The sequence below is a fragment of the Oxyura jamaicensis genome, chromosome 1 (genome assembly GCF_011077185.1).
Source record: "Oxyura jamaicensis isolate SHBP4307 breed ruddy duck chromosome 1, BPBGC_Ojam_1.0, whole genome shotgun sequence".
In the NCBI taxonomy this organism is placed as follows: domain Eukaryota; kingdom Metazoa; phylum Chordata; class Aves; order Anseriformes; family Anatidae; genus Oxyura; species Oxyura jamaicensis.
Window position 1 is genome coordinate 43,784,445 of NC_048893.1, and position 18,598 is coordinate 43,803,042.

The 18,598-nt window shown below is 48.0% G+C and overlaps 2 protein-coding genes across 9 annotated transcripts in view; one reads left to right on the forward strand and one right to left on the reverse strand.

Annotated features, from left to right (window-relative positions):
• LOC118178604 overlaps positions 1–9,723 on the forward strand; it is an 11,905-nt gene extending 2,182 nt beyond the window's left edge. Inside the window, exons 2-5 of the mRNA XM_035347305.1 lie at positions 4,151–4,339; positions 7,397–7,535; positions 7,736–7,918; positions 8,221–9,723. Coding sequence (XP_035203196.1) covers positions 4,151–4,339; positions 7,397–7,535; positions 7,736–7,918; positions 8,221–8,434 — 725 coding nt within the window. The 3' untranslated portion in view covers positions 8,435–9,723. The remainder of the gene's footprint in view (positions 1–4,150; positions 4,340–7,396; positions 7,536–7,735; positions 7,919–8,220) is intronic.
• Positions 9,724–15,946: 6,223 nt separating this feature from the next.
• Positions 15,947–18,598, reverse strand: part of CNOT4 (CCR4-NOT transcription complex subunit 4) — a 72,689-nt gene continuing 70,037 nt past the window's right edge. For 5 of the 8 annotated variants that reach the window (XM_035336031.1, XM_035336052.1, XM_035336056.1 and 2 more), the window contains 2 exons: positions 18,075–18,287; positions 15,947–17,321 (listed from right to left, as the gene is read on the reverse strand). In XM_035336031.1, coding sequence (XP_035191922.1) covers positions 17,020–17,321; positions 18,075–18,287 — 515 coding nt within the window. In that variant the 3' untranslated portion in view covers positions 15,947–17,019. The remainder of the gene's footprint in view (positions 17,322–18,074; positions 18,288–18,598) is intronic. The other 3 variants (XM_035336071.1, XM_035336080.1, XM_035336088.1) reach the window with 1 other exon arrangement.

Genomic DNA, 18,598 nt, shown 5'->3' on the forward strand with positions numbered 1-18,598 from the left:
CCCTACCATTTGCCATGGACTGATCCAGACGACACTGGAACAGGGGGATGCTCCTGAACACTTGCAGTACATTGATGATATCATCGTATGGGGGAACACAGCAGAGGAAGTTTTTGAGAAAGGGAAGAAAATAATTCAAATTCTCTTGAAAGCTGGCTTTGCTATCAAACAGAATAAGGTCAAGGGACCCGCACAGGAAATCCAGTTCTTGGGGGTAAAATGGCAGGATGGACGTCGCCACATTCCAACGGACGTGATCAACAAAATTACGGTTATGTCTCCACCATCTAACAAAAAAGAAACACAAGCTTTTCTAGGCCTCGTTGGATTTTGGAGAATGCATATTCCAGGCTATAGCCAGCTTGTGAGTCCTCTATATCGAGTGACTCGAAAGAGGAATTCTTTCGAGTGGGGCCCCGAGCAACAACAGGCCTTTGAACAAATCAAACAAGAAATAGCTCGTGCAGTAGCCCTTGGGCCTGTCCGTACCGGACCAGCTGTACAAAACATACTTTACACTGCAGCTGGGGAGCATGGCCTCACCTGGAGCCTCTGGCAGAAGACCCCAGGAGAAACTCGAGGTCGACCTTTGGGGTTCTGGAGCCGGGGCTTTCGAGGATCAGAAGCCAATTACACCCCAACTGAAAAAGAAATATTAACAGCATATGAGGGGATTCGAGCTGCTTCAGAGGTTGTTGGTACAGAAGCACAACTCCTCTTGGCCCCACGGCTACCTGTGTTACATTGGATGTTCAAAGGAAAAATCCCCACTACACATCATGCAACTGACGCTACATGGAGTAAGTGGATAGCGTTAGTTACGCAGCGGGCTCGAATGGGGAAACCCAACCGCCCAGGAATCCTGGAAGAGATTATGGACTGGCCAGAGGGTAAGGATTTTGGAATACCGACAGAAGAGATAACTCGTGCTGAAGAGGCACCACCATACAACGAGTTGCCAGAAGACAGAAAGCAGTATGTGTTATTCACTGACGGATCCTGCCGTGTGGTAGGGAGCCATCGGAAATGGAAAGCTGCTGTGTGGAGTCCCACCCGACAAGTTGTGGAGGCCATGGAAGGGGAAGGTGAGTCGAGTCAATATGCAGAAGTGAAAGCCATACAACTGGCCCTAGAAATTGCTGAAAGAGAAAAATGGCCAGTACTGTATCTTTACACTGACTCATGGATGGTGGCAAATGCTCTTTGGGGGTGGTTACAGCAATGGAAACAGAACAACTGGCAGCGCAGAGGTAAACCTATCTGGGCTGCTACTCTGTGGCAAGATATTGCTGCCCGGGTAGAAAACCTGGATGTAAAGGTACGTCATGTAGATGCCCACATGCCTAAGAATCGTGCCACCGAAGAACATCAGAACAACAAAGAAGTGGATCGAGCTTCAAAAATTGAAGTAGCTCAGGTGGACCTGGACTGGGGACGTAAGGGTGAGCTGTTTGTAGCTCGATGGGCCCATGAAACATCAGGGCATCTGGGGAGGGATGCCACATACAGATGGGCTCGTGATCGAGGGGTGGACCTGACCATGGAGGCCATCACGCAGGTTACCCATGAGTGTGAGACATGTGCTGCAATCAAACGAGCCATGAGGATAAAGTCTCCCTGGAACAGGGGGAGATGGCTTGGATTTCGATATGGTGAAGCCTGGCAGATTGACTACATCGGACCACTCCCACAAACCCGCCAAGGCAAACGTTACATACTAACCATGGTAGAAGCAACAACTGGGTGGCTCGAAACATACCCAGTAAACCATGCCACCGCCCGAAACACTATCTTGGGCCTGGAAAGACAAGTGCTGTGGCGACATGGTACACCAGAAAGAATTGAATCCGACAATGGGAGTCACTTTCGAAACAATTTAGTCACCTCCTGGGCCAAGAGACATGGCATTGAGTGGGTGTATCACATCCCTTATCACCCACAAGCTTCTGGGAAGGTTGAGAGATACAATGGATTGTTAAAAACTATGTTACGAGCATTGGGTGCTGGGACGTGGAAACATTGGGACATGAATCTACCAGAGGCCACTTGGCTAGTTAACAACAGGGGGTCTGAAAGCCGTCCTGGTCCTGCTGAAACAAAACCCCTACACACTGTGGGAGAAGCTAAAGTCCCCGTAGTGCATGTAGGGAAGTGGATGGGGAAGGCGGTGTGGGTTACTCCTGTCATGGGAAAAGGCAAACCCACTTGTGGGATTGTCTTTGCCCAAGGACCAGGGTATACCTGGTGGGTAATGCAGAAGGATGGGGATATCAGGTGTGTGCCTCAAGGAGATTTAACCTTGAGAGAAAATTAATCTGTAATCCAAGTTATGTGTTGCAGGAGGACATTGCAGAACCAATGACAGGTCAACTTCGCAAGGAACCGGGCAAATGCAACAGTGACATGAGCTAAGCTGGTGCTGGTGTCAAGAAAATCAACTTCGCCTGCCCTGAGTGACCATTTTGACAGATGAAGCTGAAACCATCAACAGCTTTTATGAACATTTTTGGGAAAAGCCTGTGGAATGAAAAGTACAGATGTATAAACACTTTAATAGACAGAGAATAATGGTGATGAAATATCTATATACTAAACTATGGGGACCTGAGTGTGACACAAATGTTATGGAATAAGGGGTGGAGGTTGTGTTGGGTCTGCCTGGGATGGAGTCACCTTTCCCTGCAGCAGCCCACACAGTGCTGTGCTCTGCACTCATAGCTGGAACAGCACTGGTATCACTCCAGTGTTATGTCTATTGCTGCATAGTGCTGGCACAACATCAGAACTCCTTCCAGGCCCCCAAGAGCCAGCAGGCTGGGGGTGGGCAATTGATGGGGAGGGGACATCACCAGGGCAGCTGACCTAAACCAACCAAAGGGATATTCCATAACACCTGATGTCACACTGAGCAATAAAAGGGGGGCTCTCATGGGGGAGGGTTTCTCCTGAACAACCGGTACGCGTTTTGAGGCCCTGCTTCCCGGGACGTGGCCGAACATCGCTCGTTGATGGGAAGTAGAGAATAACTTTTTTTTTCTTTCTCTCTGTGCTTCCGCGCGGCCTTGTTGTTTCTTTTGTTTCTCTTTCTCCCCATTCCCCTTTCCTTAATTAAATCATTCTCATCTCAAACCTCGAGCTCTTTGTGTTGTCTTTTCTCCCCCTTCCTCTTTGAGGAGGGGAGGAGTGAGAGAGCGGTTGTGGTAGAGCTCGGCTGCCCACTCGAGTAAAACCATCACAGTGGCGCAGGGGAATGAGGGGATGGGGGTTATGGTCAGTCTATAGCACTTCCTCACCACCGCTCCTTCTCGGTCACTCTCATCCCCTGTGCTGTGGGGTCCCACCCACGGGATGCAGTCCTTGCTGAACTGATCCAGTGTGGGCTTCCCACAGGCAGCAGCTCTTCAAGCACTGCTCCAGATACGGGTCTGTACCACGGGGTCCATCCCTCGGGAGCACACTGCTCCAACCTGGGTCCCCCACGGGCTCCTGCCAGGTCACCTGCTCCTGCGTGGGCTCCTCTCCATGACCTACAGGTCCAGCCCGGAATCTGCTCTGGCAGTGGTCTTCCACAGGCCACAGACTCTGACTGTGCAGGTCCACCTGCTCCACTGTGGTCTCCCCCATGGGCTGCAGTGTGGAACCCTGCTCCACCGTGGTACTCCATGGGCTGCAGGGGGACAGCCTGCTTCACCATGGTCCTCACCACAGGCCGCAGGGGACTTCTGCTCTGGCGCCTGGAGCATCTCTCCCCCTCCTTCTTCACTGACCTTGGTGCCTGCAGGGCTGTTCCTCACTCCTCTCACTCTCCCAGCTGCTGTGTGGCACAGCATTTTTTTCCCTATCTTAAATCTGCTCTCACAGAGGCACAAAACAACATTACTTATTCACTCAGCTCTGGTCAGCAGTGGGGCCCTTACCAAACATGGGGCAGCTTCTAGATCCTTCTCACAGAAGCCACCCCGATGGCCTGCTGCTACCAAAACCTTGCCACGTAAAACCACTACAGTCCCTCCTTTAGGTAATGCAAAAAAATCCTAGAGCCTTGAAGGATCTCCAGGAGTGACACAGGGGATGGGCAGCCATTTGAAAAGCATCACACTGCGGGGGGCTTTGCTACCACCTGCCCTTAATTTCCACCCTTCTCCCCCAGTACAGTGCACAGCTCTGCCCACACCACGCCACGGACACTACTACGTGGACAGAGGCTCAGGCGTCTCCTTGGGATCAGTCATTGTGTACTGGTGCGAGGAAGGCTATCAGCTGGTGGGCAGCGAGAGGCTGTCCTGCCTCCACCCAGAGACCACCCCATCCTGGAGCCACCCTGAGCCCCGCTGTGAGGGTAAGGAGCCCGCCGACAAAGCCAGCCCCAGCAGTGCCAGCTGGCATTGCAAAGCCCTTCTGCTCTTCTGTAGGGTTTTGGCTAGGTGCATGGGACCTCCATCCTTTTGCTAACCAGTGGTCCTCACCAAACTCAGCCAGTGAGACCCATAAAACCGAGTCCCAGCCACCCTGAGAGGGGACAGCAGAGGTCCAGCTCCACGCAGCTGGTGGTCATCAGCACCAGTGAAATGCAATGCTTTCAGTGGGGTGCTTGCGGGAGCGTTTAATGAGCTGTGTACGCTGATGCAATGCTGTGACCTAGCTGTTTCCTGAGCCCTCAGCTGGGCACATGCAGCTGATGCCTCCTGGGTGGGAAGCCGGCTGGGGAGACACAAGGAAACACTCCTGAGGGAAGGCAGGGTGCTTCCATCAGGCTGACAGCCTTCAAGAATATTAGAGAGGATCCTAAGGCAAAGTGGCATTGCAGCATTTTGTATCTTCTTGCCTCATAATGCTTTCTGCCAGAGTCTGATCTACCACCAGCAGTCACCACAAAGAGCTCACAGACATTCCTGCCTCCAGGCTCTGTCACAGCAGAGTGAACGCAGGGACGCTCTTTTTTTTTCGTACATCAGTTTCTGTCCCTTACATAGCATCTGTTAAACCTTAGCTAAAACAAACAACACTTGTTTGTCACTGGGGTGAATCCCGAGGAGGTGGTTCAGTGGGTAACCACAGAACCACAGGAGATCCTGAGTTGGAAGGGACCCATCAAGTCCACCTCCTGGGAGTGTTGTCCAAATTCTGCTTGAGCTCCATCAGGCTCGGTGCCATAACCAGGTCCCTGGGGAGCCTGTCCCAGCGCCCGACCACCTTCTCAGTGAATAACCTTTCCCTAACCCTCAGCCTGACCCTCCCCTGTCCCAGCTCCATGCCGTTCCCTCGGGTCCTGTCGCTGTCCCCAGAGAGCAGAGCTCAGCGCCTGCCCCTCCGCTCCCCTCGTGAGGGAGCTGCAGGCCGCCATGAGGCCTCCTCTCCTCAGCCAACAGCTCCTACTAAGTTACTGTCATCCAAAAACTTAGTGTGCGTTCAACTCCTGTGTCCAGACCATTAACCAGGCGTTATCTTGCTCACACTAACTGCTACAGAAGCCACCAAGTCAATACCTGGTACTGGCTTCCATTTGGCTCCAGGTGCCAGGCACAGGGTCTCCAGTTCACAGCCAAAACATTTCAGCAGGAAGAAAGCTGAACTTTGTAATAACCCAACACGTGGTGTTTATAAAAGTACATGCAAAGCATGTGCCACTTCTAAATGGCCCTATTTTTTTTTTTTTTCTGTTATGAGCTCATCAAGAACTAATGGCTTAATGCCGAAAGAACAAAATCTATTGCTTTAAAAGCTCTCCCTCATGCACTGGGAATTGTGTGCATGCATAAAATGATTTCAGGAAAATTGCCCTCAAGAAAGTTATTTATTTTTGCAGCAACAAGCAAAAACACAGAAGTTGTAAATACTATATAGCTATGCATAAACTATATTGCTCATGCTGGCCAATGAGAATTAAAGACCTAGGGGCCCTTTCAAAAACCATCTACAAGCAAACCTGTGGTGCAACAGCTGGCTAAAAAAATAAAAAAAATAATAAAAAAAAATAAATGGAAAAGGACTGAGAGCTTTTGCTGCTTCTCTTCCACTTGCTCAAGACAAGTAAATCCATTTAGAAAAGGTGACATCTCATGAAAGTCCAATTAGAAACGTGTTTCAACCGTAGAACATCTCAGTAGGTCCTGCACTGGGAGAGGCTTCAGCTCAGCCCCTAGAACACCACAAGTAGCTTGTTCTTTAAACATAAAAACAAATGAAGCAATTCCCCGTCAATTCAGAGCTGCAAAATTTGTTTATAGCCAGTGAGTGTCTTCTGTTCATAAAGGCAAGCATAGCAAAATAAAAGTAATGAACTTTGTTGCCATCGTTTACACGCAGTCTTGCAGTAAAACATTCATTAGCAAAACTTATCTTCCCAGCTCTAAACAGGCGTTGCAGCTTGTACACCGCCTAACGCAGAAACATCTCCAGTGAGCTAAAAAAAAGCCAACCCACAGTTTTAAATCACATTTCAGGTTACCAAAAATAAAGAGGTTTTAAAACAGTTTCAAGGAAAAACAACTCATACACTTTAAATTTCTCCTTGAAACAAAAAGCAAATCTCTGTGCTTTCTGAAGTCTTAGTTTGGTTGTTTTGTAAGTGTCATAAGGTTGAAGGTTTTTTTGTATCTGTATTTTATTACTTTGAAAACATAGGCATGCTATTTTTGCTGATGCTAGCAAATGCTTTCCTATTATTTTGACCTTGGGGAGGGAGCCACATCCCTAACTGCAGATGTTTACAACACAGACAGCATTTAGCTTCCCCTTAGGGTTTGGTCACAACGCAATTCACCCGATCCTTTCAGCCATGGGCCCTGCTGCGGGCCGCGATCCCACCCCGTCCACCTTTCCTGGGAAACTGAAGGCAGCACACTGCACCCACTGGAGTTGCCAGGGAATTCTTTACAGAAAAGCTACTTCAAGAGCCCATTTTCCTTTCAGATTGCTGTGCCTCCTTCACCCTTTTTTCCTATTTTTCCCAAAAGAATGGCTAAGTAAAATATGCGTTTGAGGTAAAAGCCAAGTTACTGTATTTTTAATTGGAGTTTAATTCATGCTGCCTTCGTGTTTTACGTAGGACATACATAGGAAGCGCTGTTTTCTGTCATAGATGATTACTTTATATAATTCGAACTAGAAAACATTAGTTTAAAAACCTTTATTTTTCCATAAACCTTATGTTTATTGACCGGCGCGGTGTCACCCGCCATTTTGCGAAGCTCCCACAGCCCCTAACAGCAATTAATTGCCCGGGGGGGGTCTCGGCGGTTCCTTCACCCTTTGGGGAAAGGAAGCCGTGGCTCGACGCGGCTACCTGCGGCCGGCCGCACCGAGGGGCGCCGGGGAGAAGCCCCCCGGGGGCCGCACGCCCCCGGCCCGGTCCCGGCCGCCCGGTCACCCCGTCCCGCTCTGCCTCTGCCCGCAGCCGTCCCGCCGGCCCCGCAGGCGGGCTCCCGCCTGGCCGTCGCCGCCGCGCTGGTGAGCGGAGCCGTCATCGCGGCGCTGGCCGCCGCCTTCGCCGTCTGCTGCTGGCGGGAGCGGGCGCGGAGGAGCCGCGGCCCGGGGCGAGCGGCCGGCGGGGGGTGAGTGCGGGGCCGGGCCGGGAGGGGCCGCGGGGCGGGGTGGGAGAGGGGCGGCGCACGGTGCTGCCGGGCTGACACAGCCTCGGCGGAGGGGGCAGAGGACAGCAGGGGGCAACGTCGGCTTGCGGGACGGAGGGGCCGCGGTGCGGGAACGCGGCTGTGCTGCGGCTCTTCCCCTGCAGGCAGCAGCGGCAGCCTCGGAGGAAGGGCGGACGATGGCAGCGCGGCCCCTCGGCGGCGGAGAGCGGGCGGAGAGCCCTCGGGAGGCTGAGGCAGCACCACCGCCGCGATTACCGCCTGCCAGCCCTCTCCAGCTCCGTGCTCCCGGGGGCATACGCAGGCTGCAGTAACCTGGCTTGCCAAAGGTAGGGCGCAGCACCCGGGCACTGCCCGCAGCCCCTCGCCCCGTGCCAGAGGGGCTGGGGGCAGGAGCAGCCGGAGGTGAAAGCTTGCATCGCCTGGGCATTCACTCCCTTACCCATCCAACCCCATAACCCCTGGCCTGGACCTCTTAGTACACTGAAATGTCCTCCTTCCCCAAGTCCTTCTCAGCAAACCCAAGGCAGCACAGCCTAGCAAGATGTCTCGGCACAGCCTTGGTGGGCTGCAGGCTCCCTTGGGTGCTGCAACCCCACTCACAGCCCTCTTTCCTTCTTGCCTTTGCCAGGAGTTCAGAAAACCTGCCAAAGCTGCCCCTGGAGAGCTCACACCCCGGAGCACATCTCCTGCCCCCATGGGCAGCACGCCCCCCCGCAGCACCCCACCGCCTGCTGCTGCCTGGGGGACCTGACTGCATCGACCTCACCCGGGGCCTGCCCCCCGGCTGCTACAGAAGCTACGAAGAACACCAGCTCTTGCACAAGTTTGGGAGGCCAGTTTGAAAATTTAAACTGTCATTCAAATCCCCCCCCCTCTTTTTTTTTTTTATTCTTCAAAGATCAATTCCTTGAAGCTCCACACAGCTCAGGAAAGAATTTCACAAAAGCCAATTACTGCACCTTAGTTTTCAAATGGAGAAAATTGGACACTCCATGGTGAAAGGTTTTTTTGATACCATCCTTTTATTTTTTCCCATGTCCAGAAGTGCACATTTCAAAGAAACGCCTGGGTTACCACCTTCTTAATTGATGATTTGGGTGAGATGCATGAAGTTGAGTTAGAACAGCCCCAGTTTAAGTTAGACGGTAAGCACGTGCAGAGTTTCAGGTTTTAAACACAGGAGCCTGATTTGCTGTTTGGAGTTCTTTTAAAGGCTGAAAGTGAACAGTGAGTGCCAGTTACCAGAACAAGAAATCTATGTCATTAGGTAAGTGCAATTCATTGCACTTGAATGGAGGCTGAGATTTAAAGTTTTTCCTGTTGTTCAGAACTTGCAACATCCTCCCCTTGCTGTAGTCAATCTTGGACTTGCAAGATGCAATGACAAGTGGGTAAAGATAACCAGTCAAGAGGAAAACATGAATTTATCCGTAGTACAAAAGACCTAGCACATTTAAAACAACCTGGGATTTTTCATCGCTTTTCTCCTGCATTAGAAATTCACATCACATGTATCAGGACCAACAGCAGTGCCTGTAGAGCTAGCATAAGTACTGTAGTTTGCATTCAGAAGGCAACAACACCCATAATTCTGTCCAGGATTTCCTGCGTGGGTGTGCATAGGGGCACATCCCAGGCAACCACCCACAGAGGCTGGCCAGCAGACCTGGGCATATGTAACATGCCTGACACATGCTGGGCACAGCGGGGTTGAGGAACATGGCCTCACAAGTGCGCAGGGATGTTCTTCGTATCTTGGGAGTGACTACTGAATTAGTCAAAAGGTGCTGGAAGCCTCCAAGTTGCCGGATGCACAGGGCAGGGAATAAGAATGAGCACCCAGAACATGAACCACAAGCATCACTACCATCCAGCACTCAAAGATACAAACTCAAAATGTCCTGCTACAAAGGCTGGGAGTTTTAGGCTGCTAACTCTGTTTCCATCAACTTCTGCATTATATTTAATTAAGGCTTCTTTGCTTGAACAGATGTAAGGTAGCACATTTTTGTGATAAATGCAAGACCTACTTAGTAGACCTCCCTGGAAACACTGCTGCTTCTCCCTGGAAAGAGGGCTAGGGACACTTTTTCTATTTGTAGTAATAATAAAGGAATCTCTCCCCATTCTACCTTTCACGTCTTCTTTTCACACCACCACACAGCAGAAAATTGGTCTGGGGGCTGGCTGTCAATGGGGGGAAGCAGCTGGTGTTAAAGCTTTTACAAAACCTTTCAGAAGAGGACAACACCTGCAGTGCCATGTACTAGTAACCATACACTAGTAACCATACTGCAAGGAAAAGAGTCTTTTAATTCCCATAAAACAACTGAAGCTGTAGAAAGTATAGGAAAAACAAAACCTGCCTTCTGTTTCCCTTCGTCTCCTGTCCTAACCTTACCGTGTTCTTCCTCTTTCCAACCAAGCCTAATGCATAGCCCTACAAGCAGACTGCAGACACCCTGAGTCAGTCCCCAGTAAGCATCAGCCCTGTCCAGTGCTCCCAGCATGGCCCCAAAGTACTCCCCAGCAGAGGAATTTCTGCATGGAGCTCTTGCAGAAAACACACTTGCTTGTCAGGAAACAGCAGTGACTTTGGACGCAGTGCTAAGGGTGGCTCTGCTCTCAGGAGCACCCTGGCATGCCCGTTGGTGCCACATCCACCGGCTATGCTTCTATTGCTGTTTTGCTGAAATACGTTTTTGTGTGTGGGGATTCAGCACAGGATCTGCTTTGGGAACAGTGCTTCCCAGTTTCTTGGTCTTGTAGGAAAGTAGATGAAACCAGAAAAGAAAAAAGAAGGGAAACAGAAGAAGGTAATGAGATTTCTTATATTTGTTCTTTTCCTCTCCCCTATCATGGCTTAAGGAAAAAAATTAACTTCATTACAGCTTCTTTTCTCTCCAAGATCATTGTGAAAGAAATAGTTGGGGCACATTCAGAGTTCACTTCTCCTTGGATCCAAGCAAGGTTTTACAGCCAAAAGGGGGATTTTTATTTTTTTTTTTTGCTACATGGAGATTGACACCCGCTTTCACTGCAAACTGCAATGACGCACATTTCAGACATAAAATCTTTTGCCAAACATGTCCAGAAAGATGCCGATTCTGAAGTGTCATAACAAAAAGTTAACATTTTCAATAAACTGACACAGTAGTTTTTCATACCAAGAAAAATGTCAGCTTGAAACAAGCATTTGATGTGAGTGATATTTTAAAAAAAAAAAAAATTACCTGACAAATTTGAAAAGTTTCTTTAGGGGTAACATCATTTACCTGGCCTTTTTTTTTTTTTTTTTTTTTTTTTTTTTTTTTTTAAGTTAAGATTCTACCACAAAAAAGCTGATCCCAAGACTGCAGCAGTTTTGGTTCCGACAGCAGCTCCTCTAGCAGGAGGCACATAGAGGCCTTCCTCGAAATTCGTCTCAGACTGGCAGGGAACCAAAACCGATGGAAGAAAGCTGGGTTGAGGGCAGGAAGCCCAACTTTACCACAAGTTCCCCTATCAATCCCTTCATCTTTGCCTCGGTTCCTTCTCACCTTGCACCAGCACAGCAAAGGGCTGAGTTCAGGTTGTGAAGAGCCGTGCTCAGCTTCACCCCTGGAAGGCGACAGGAATCACCACTTTTTTGCCCAGAGGAAGGAGAAGGAAGGTCGCTATGTAGAAGCTTCAAGAAATTTGTGAACTGAAAGGAAAAAATCCCTCCCAGGCCTGTAATCCCACACATTCTCACCACAATTTGGTGGTTCTCCTTGGAGCCACCATCTGCCTAACTCTTCCTCACCAGGGCAGCACACATGGGCCTGCCCTCCCCACCACTTTCCCCTGCCAAGCACAAGACAAACTCCAGCATTCTCCACACCAGGGAACAGGATTTCCAGCTAAGATCGCTGTAGGCCTACCTACAGGGAAGCTGAAGCTCCAAGAGGTTTAGCTGTAATATTTTATGCAGTATCCAATGCAATATCTAATCATTTTAATTATATTTATGCAGTGTCCAATACACAGGTGGGCCCTGGAACTGGAGGGAACCAATGGTGGAAGGATGAAGATGGCTACAAGGCTGTCTCATTGCCAGTTTCTGTCCCATGGCAATCAGTTGCTTCCAGCTTAGTGCCCGGACAGAGAATGCATCCTCATTTTTTTTAAACAGGATATTGAGCTTGAGATCCCACACTGTGAAACCTCAGCCTGCATGCTTATTTAGAAGTAGCTAACAAGTTTGGGTCACAGCTTTAAATTCCTCAGATAAGGTCACTGTATCCGCCTTCTGTGGACTGTCAGCAAGGTTAATGCTGGGACCTGTAACAATGAGATATTAAAGCTATGAAATCCCAAGAAGAATTCATTGTGGTTCCAAAATGAATAGTGAACCTCTGCCAGACATTGCTGAAAGGGCAAGAGATTCGTAAAATTTAAAAGTCTGAGGACTAGAGGGAAGAAATAGTTATCAGGCAAGATTTCCCAGGAGAAAGTGCACGCAATGACTGTATCCCACTTGAAAGACCGCACCTCATTTGTGTTCCAGGAGATGGACTCGTGGAGCACCAGAGGTCAGGCACATCATCTCCCGTGGGTAGCTTAGATTAACAAGTTTTCTATATTGCTTTCCTCCAGTGACAACACTTTTGTTCAGACGACTTTACCACAACTTCTGCTACTGCATCAGCCCCACCCTGAACCAGTGCATTTTCATCAGCAAAGCCGGTGACAAATCTGTTGCTGCCAGGATGAACAAGCTGACCTTGAACCTCCACTGTACCTAAGTATGAACTTCTGCATCCCCACAAGTGCCTCTAGGTCTCTGTACTTGTAGGGCAGGAACTTCATTTGGGCATTTCCATCTCAAGAACCTTCACATTACCACATAAACTTAACGGCAGTAAGCCTAGGGCAAAAGCAAACCCCAGAAAGAAGGGAAGATGAAGGTCTTGCTCATATACGGTGCTCTCACATGCAGATCGAAATGTACTGAGGTTACACCATTTCTGACACTGTATCCCAAAGCTATGACAATACATCATCTTTTCCCTCTTAGGAGCTTGGTTTACAGCAAAAGCCATAAATAGAAGAGGATCTGAGAGCTGATTCCCATCAGTGGAATGTTGCAAGGGAAAAAGAGGTGTTTGGATTTGGGAGGAGAGGGAGGAACACCAGTCCTCACAGTTACTACAGGCACATTGAACATGAGAACCTGATAACATATCTGTGAAGTGGAAAGCATTTCTGTAGCTAGCCACATAGTCACGCAGTGCTGGAAGATGTAAAGCAACAACTGTTGTTAACAGACACACATTCATAGCAAACAGCACTGCACATCATCTCTGCTTCGTGAGCACTGAAAATTCATGCCCGCAATAGCTCATTCCCCTCACGAAGTTAGCAGAGCCTACAACCCCTTCAGGCAGGGCTGGTGACAGCTCCAGTGCAGTATCCCTTGAAGCTCTGTGCCACCTCTCACTGCTTGATGTCTCAATTCTGAATAGTGAGAGATTTTATTCCAGCACTATAGCTTTCCCCAAAGGGATCGGTCCCAGGCAGTACAGTACCCACCACTCAATGGAGTTACATGTGCTGGAGACCAACAACAAACTTAAGCCCCTCTACAACTTACAGTGATTTCCATGCATTCTGAGTAGTAACAGACAAGAACCACCAGGTAACGGGTCTATGACCTTTTCAAGTGTATTTTCCTAAGCTCACGTACCGTACAAGGGTGAGGGAGGAAATTGGTGCACACCTCCCCCCAACACCCCAGGGAAAAATGTGCTCAAGCCAAAGAAGTCTCCACAGCAGCACGATCAGCTCTACAGAACTGCATTGGCCCCCAAATCCTGTATCTTGAATGCCTATGATCAAACAAGCATCTCAGATAAAAGCTTTTTGTGGGACAGAGTCTATGACTGGGGAAAGGAAAATTAAAATTACGAGTTAAAGAACTTGAGTACAAACCACTCAACTTCATGATTTAAAACTGTCACAGAAGTTGGCAGAGGTGCTTTAAGTATGGTTAGAGCAGCCCTGGTGGGAGCAGCATTGGTAGGGGAGCAGCATTGGTAGGGGGACAGCTGCTCACACCTGATGGGGGAGTAGAAAATGGATGTTATGGATGGAAAGGAAATTCGTTCAAGGGCTCTTCACCTTACCTAGGAGGCGACATACTCCTTGCTATAACTCCAGAGATTTGCAATTTCCTTATTGAAAGTAAAGCGAGCCACGAACCCTTAGTATCAGCCCAGCACTGTTGACCCCAGAATTACTACACTGGAACAGAATTCCTTGAAAATGCAGCAGAACCAATACCAACGTATTCACGGCTAACAACTCCCTTCCTCCCCTCAGCACACATTCATACCAGTTTTGGAGGAGTCTGATCCATCCTCCTTCTCCAACTTATCTCTACCAGACATCTTTTAAGTGTGTTGTGAGACCAGGGTCACCACACTTTTAGTCACGCACCTTCCTGGGCCTAATGCAAGAGCTGTACATGTTCATAATACATGTAACAAGAACAGACCACGCACTGAGATAACAACATGGACAAAACAGATGCAGGAACTTCCTCCTTTCGGTAATTGCCCCTGTGCAGAGTTTCTTGCAGTAGGAACAGTCCTTCACCAAAATCTTTGAGAAACCAGCAGAGCGCCACACAGTTGAGCAGGTAGTTTCCTGAGCAAGGAGGGCACAGGAATTAGCACCAGAGAGTAGATAAAAATAAGGTAATAGAAGCACAAGCCACCCTGCTGTCCCCCTAAACACTGATATATTTTAGTGTTGTAACACCAGTATTACCCAGCAAAAGTCTTTCTTTTGGGGCGGTGGGGCAGAAGGGGCAGTACTGGGCAGAAGAGCCAATCTAGTTACAAAATTTGTTGTAATAAGTTTGTCAGCAGGCCAACTGCAAGCAGGGAGTGGGAGTAAGCTCTCCTGAACAGCTGAAGCCTCTGTTTAGCGGTAATGGACCACAGGCAGAGTTTTCCTTCAGTGCATCCTAAACTGCCAAGGAGACAAATCAAGAGGTGATGAAGGTACCAAGGTTCATGAATTGCTGTGTGAAATAGGAAGCAATTACAGCTACTTTAAGAGCTTGTAAGCTTTGCTTGTTTTCAGGGTCAGGAAGAGAACCTGTCTGAAGAGAGGTATCCCTAACAAACTGGGGAGTGAAGCCCTTGGCACCTCCGCCACCAGCTCCAGAAGCCAGCTCCCCCCGCTGCCGGCCCCGCCGCCCAGGCCCCACCACAGCAGAGGGTGCTCCCAGCCTGCAGCCACTGCCAGAGCAGGGAGCTTCTTCTGCTGAAAGTGGTTACAGTGGGGATTGGGTTGACTGGGTCCCACCAACTGTTTTTGTTTTGCGGAATGTTGGCTTGAACAGCATATAAAGCCCTCTTCCAAGTAACCAGGGCACAGGGCGAAGCTGCAGCAATGCCCGCCCAGAAAGAGCGCGTTCAGTTCAGCTGTCAGACAGCAAATAGAGCACCACAATAACGCAGGTCAGAGCAGAACCACCAAGTGGTTTTGTAAAGCAGGGTATTTAGAGTAACTTCGTGCAGGTTCAAGAGGTGACAGCAGGAGGCTGGCTTCCCCAGCCCAGGAGCTCAGGACTGCTCTCCATCCCAGTGCAGGCTGAGGCCAGCCTCCCTGTACAAGGTACCTGCAGTTCAGATCTGTGAATTCCCCTCCTCACCTCCTTCCACTGGGAACATTTTAGGAGGGCAGCCAAACTGTACAGCTGGCATCAGGTGAGAAATCCTTTGCACAAGCACTCAGGCTCCCAGCCATCTCTCATGAGCTATGCAGCGAAGAATTAAATCCAGCACTCAGTCATAAGGTTGCTGGTTTTAAATACCAAAACTGATCTCTGGCTGGAAATGTAAGAGCTTGTTGGAGGCTTTCTGTATGCTGAGAGCTCTCCATCCCCTGCTGCACAGTGAAAATATTTTATACCTTTTTTTTAAAGCAAAGATGCTGAAGGAAACAAGTCATAACTAGAATTCTCTTGCCACATATTCAGACATTATTATATGCTATCTGTCCCAAGTGACGTGGTAGTGAATTGAGAAAGCAAAACCAAACTTTTTATACTTCAGATTTAAAAGGATGACAATAAAGGCTAAAGACACTCATCCTCCAACTATTAGCTGAGTAAAGACACCAGAATCCCTTTAAGAAGATGAACACTTCTATGCTTTTTCCACCCTTCAATACAGAAGTCACCATGCAATGCAGCATTTCATGAAAAAGTTGCTCCAATTCGGACAAACAGGAGGAATAAATCATGCGATGACATATGGCTTTACCAGATGCAGTACTTCAAAATCCAAGATTTTTTTTAAAAAAGAAAGGCAAACACAAAGTCATCATCAAGTTTTCTGTTTTATTTAAGATTTTAGTTTTAATTCTGAAGAAAGAGGTACATTTCCTTGGTTTTAGTCTTAGCGTTGGGTTATAACCATGTTTATCTGTTTCTTTCCTGTCTTTTCAATACTGCACAAACGTCCAGAAACTACAGGGTTAAGTAAAAGCTGCAGGCAGAGGAGGTCAGAGGTTGCTCCTGATGGTGATCATGTGGCCCCAATGCAGTGCTATCCCAGAGTGCCCTAATCAGGTGAATCTTTGTTTTTTTAAAAAAAAAGAAAGAGAGACTGACAGAGGAGACAGAAAGACTGAAGTAAATATCACTCGTGTTTCAGCTGCTTATAATTATATTATGTATACACTAGGTATTAAATCTGTGAATACTTTTAAAACATTAAAGTTTACTTTAAACCTAAAGCCAAAATTAAAAAAACATCTTAATCTCCCCTCTTTAAACCACTCTTCAGCAACATGCCAGTTACTCATAGCTCTAAGTGTTTTGTCTTTCAACACACCATGTCAAACCTCTTACTGAGGGACACAATAAAGTCACCTTTTCTGAAAAGAAAAAAAAAAGACATAGCATTTTCCCTGTGTAGTGCCACACTGAATGCAAAAACAAATGTTAGGCCACTGCTCGCCCTGCATGTTCAGTAACTTCATTTAAATTAAATACCTTTTCCATATTTCTGCATTGGATTCTGCATTGCATTTTTCTCCTATTGTAGACTGACACTCTTCCACTAGGCAGGAATACTCAGGTGCAAAAAGACATAAGACAGTAATATTCTCCTTAAGCATTGAGGCTGCATTTTGATTTCTCTCTCTCTTTTTTTTCTTAGGATATTTAGGAATTATTTCAAACAGTGTATTTCCAACACTGGCTTCAGCAGAAGCTTAACAAAAAGATCTGGTCATGACCCTGCGATGGCATTGCATTTGGGGGGGAGGTTTGATCAGGAACTGGATTCTTCAGAAAGAAAGATATGACAGGGAACAGTAGGTGGGCATAGGGAGGAGTCAGGGTGGGACACTTCCTGCATTTCTAACGTTTTGTTTTTTTCCACCTTTCCTAATGACGATCCAGCGCTGAGCTCTGTAGTAGATCTGTGGGCGTTTTACTGGGGGGTCTGAAGGCTGTCTGAAAGCCTGGGGGTGGGGAATGGAAACTGGTGGGGTTTGAAGGAGGAGAGTAGGGATTCCAACTGGCTCTGTGCAGAGGGATCTGTGTGCCGAAGGGATTACTGTGGTGTGTCTGTGACGGCGCTGCACTGGGGCCGTCCACCTCTGTGAGGGCCTGAAGAGATTTTAGCCAATGTGGAGGATTGTCGTCTTGAAGGGTGTCTAAACTGTTTCCTGTGGAGGCTGGGATACCTACAAAGAGAAGAAAAAACAGGATACAGGCAAGTCAGAGCAGAAGCAATAAGCTGAGCATGAAGGAGGTCAATTTAACCTAACAAAACAGTGAAAAAACATGATTAGTTTGTACAGAGAATACATTTTACATTATATATGTTATCCTGCCCACAGAACATTTAACATTTAAATCCAGACAGGAGAAAGTTCCTCCTCGGAGCACTCCTTTGTAAGATACACATTTTTCTATCGAGCATTCTGCACAAGGACTGTGACCCTGTTTCCATGAGCTTACCACACCAAACCCTACCTGTGCCCTGAATGCTTCTCTTCCTGCTCTGCCTACCTGAATCATGCTTCAGCCTCTCTAACAGGGAAAACACAACCAGACAGCCTTATAAAATAGAGCTTTATAAACAAGTGGAGTACGTCCCTTTTTAAATAACATAGTCCAGTTACTGATTCCAGTGCCTCAGGACCAGCGGCGCACAAACCGGACATGCCATCCTGCAGAAGGGACACCTATAGTTGACCCTATAGATATGCACTGATCATCCTGACTGCCTGCAGAGGTCCTGGGCATGCACTGCAAAGGGTTGTGTGACACTTTACGCCTAGCAGTTCCACAAAAATTCCTGGACCCTTGAGGTTTTGTGGATGGAAGCTGGAAGAGACCACCGCATACTTTTTTTTTCCAAGATGTAAATCAGTTTGTGCCAAATACCCATTTGATGGTTTGCCAGCGGAGCTGAAGGAGTGAGAAACGATTACCTGTGATGATTGCGGGGTCCATCCAGCTGCCAGGGCTGTCCCAATTCAGGCTGTCGGTGGTGGCAGTGTTGGACGTTGGTACACTGTGGTTGGCGTTGGAGGGGGAAGAAGCATTGGGCAGTCCACCAAAGTTGATGTTAATGTTCGGTAGAAGTGCCCTTAGCCCGTCCTGCCATTCCTTCATATTTAAACTCTCTACAGAACTGCTGTTGTCTGGGAGATTTACCAACAAAAAAAATGAAAGATAAAAAAATAAAAAGCTGAAGTTAGAAACAGATGTCCTTCTTTGGTGGGGTATGGGATTTTGTTTTTACTTGTTAAACTAAGCATTTAATACTTCCCCTGTCCAAAAAATAGGGTAAACGTTTATGTGGTTGATGAATTATTCAGAGGGACTGGCAGGTTTTAAACCAAGGATAAATGGGTGGGAGAAAGATTTAACTCCTCCCCCATTACATATTTTCCCATTTGTTTTTTCAGTTCAGAGGCTAAAAATAACAAAGGGCACAGTGGCTCCATTATTG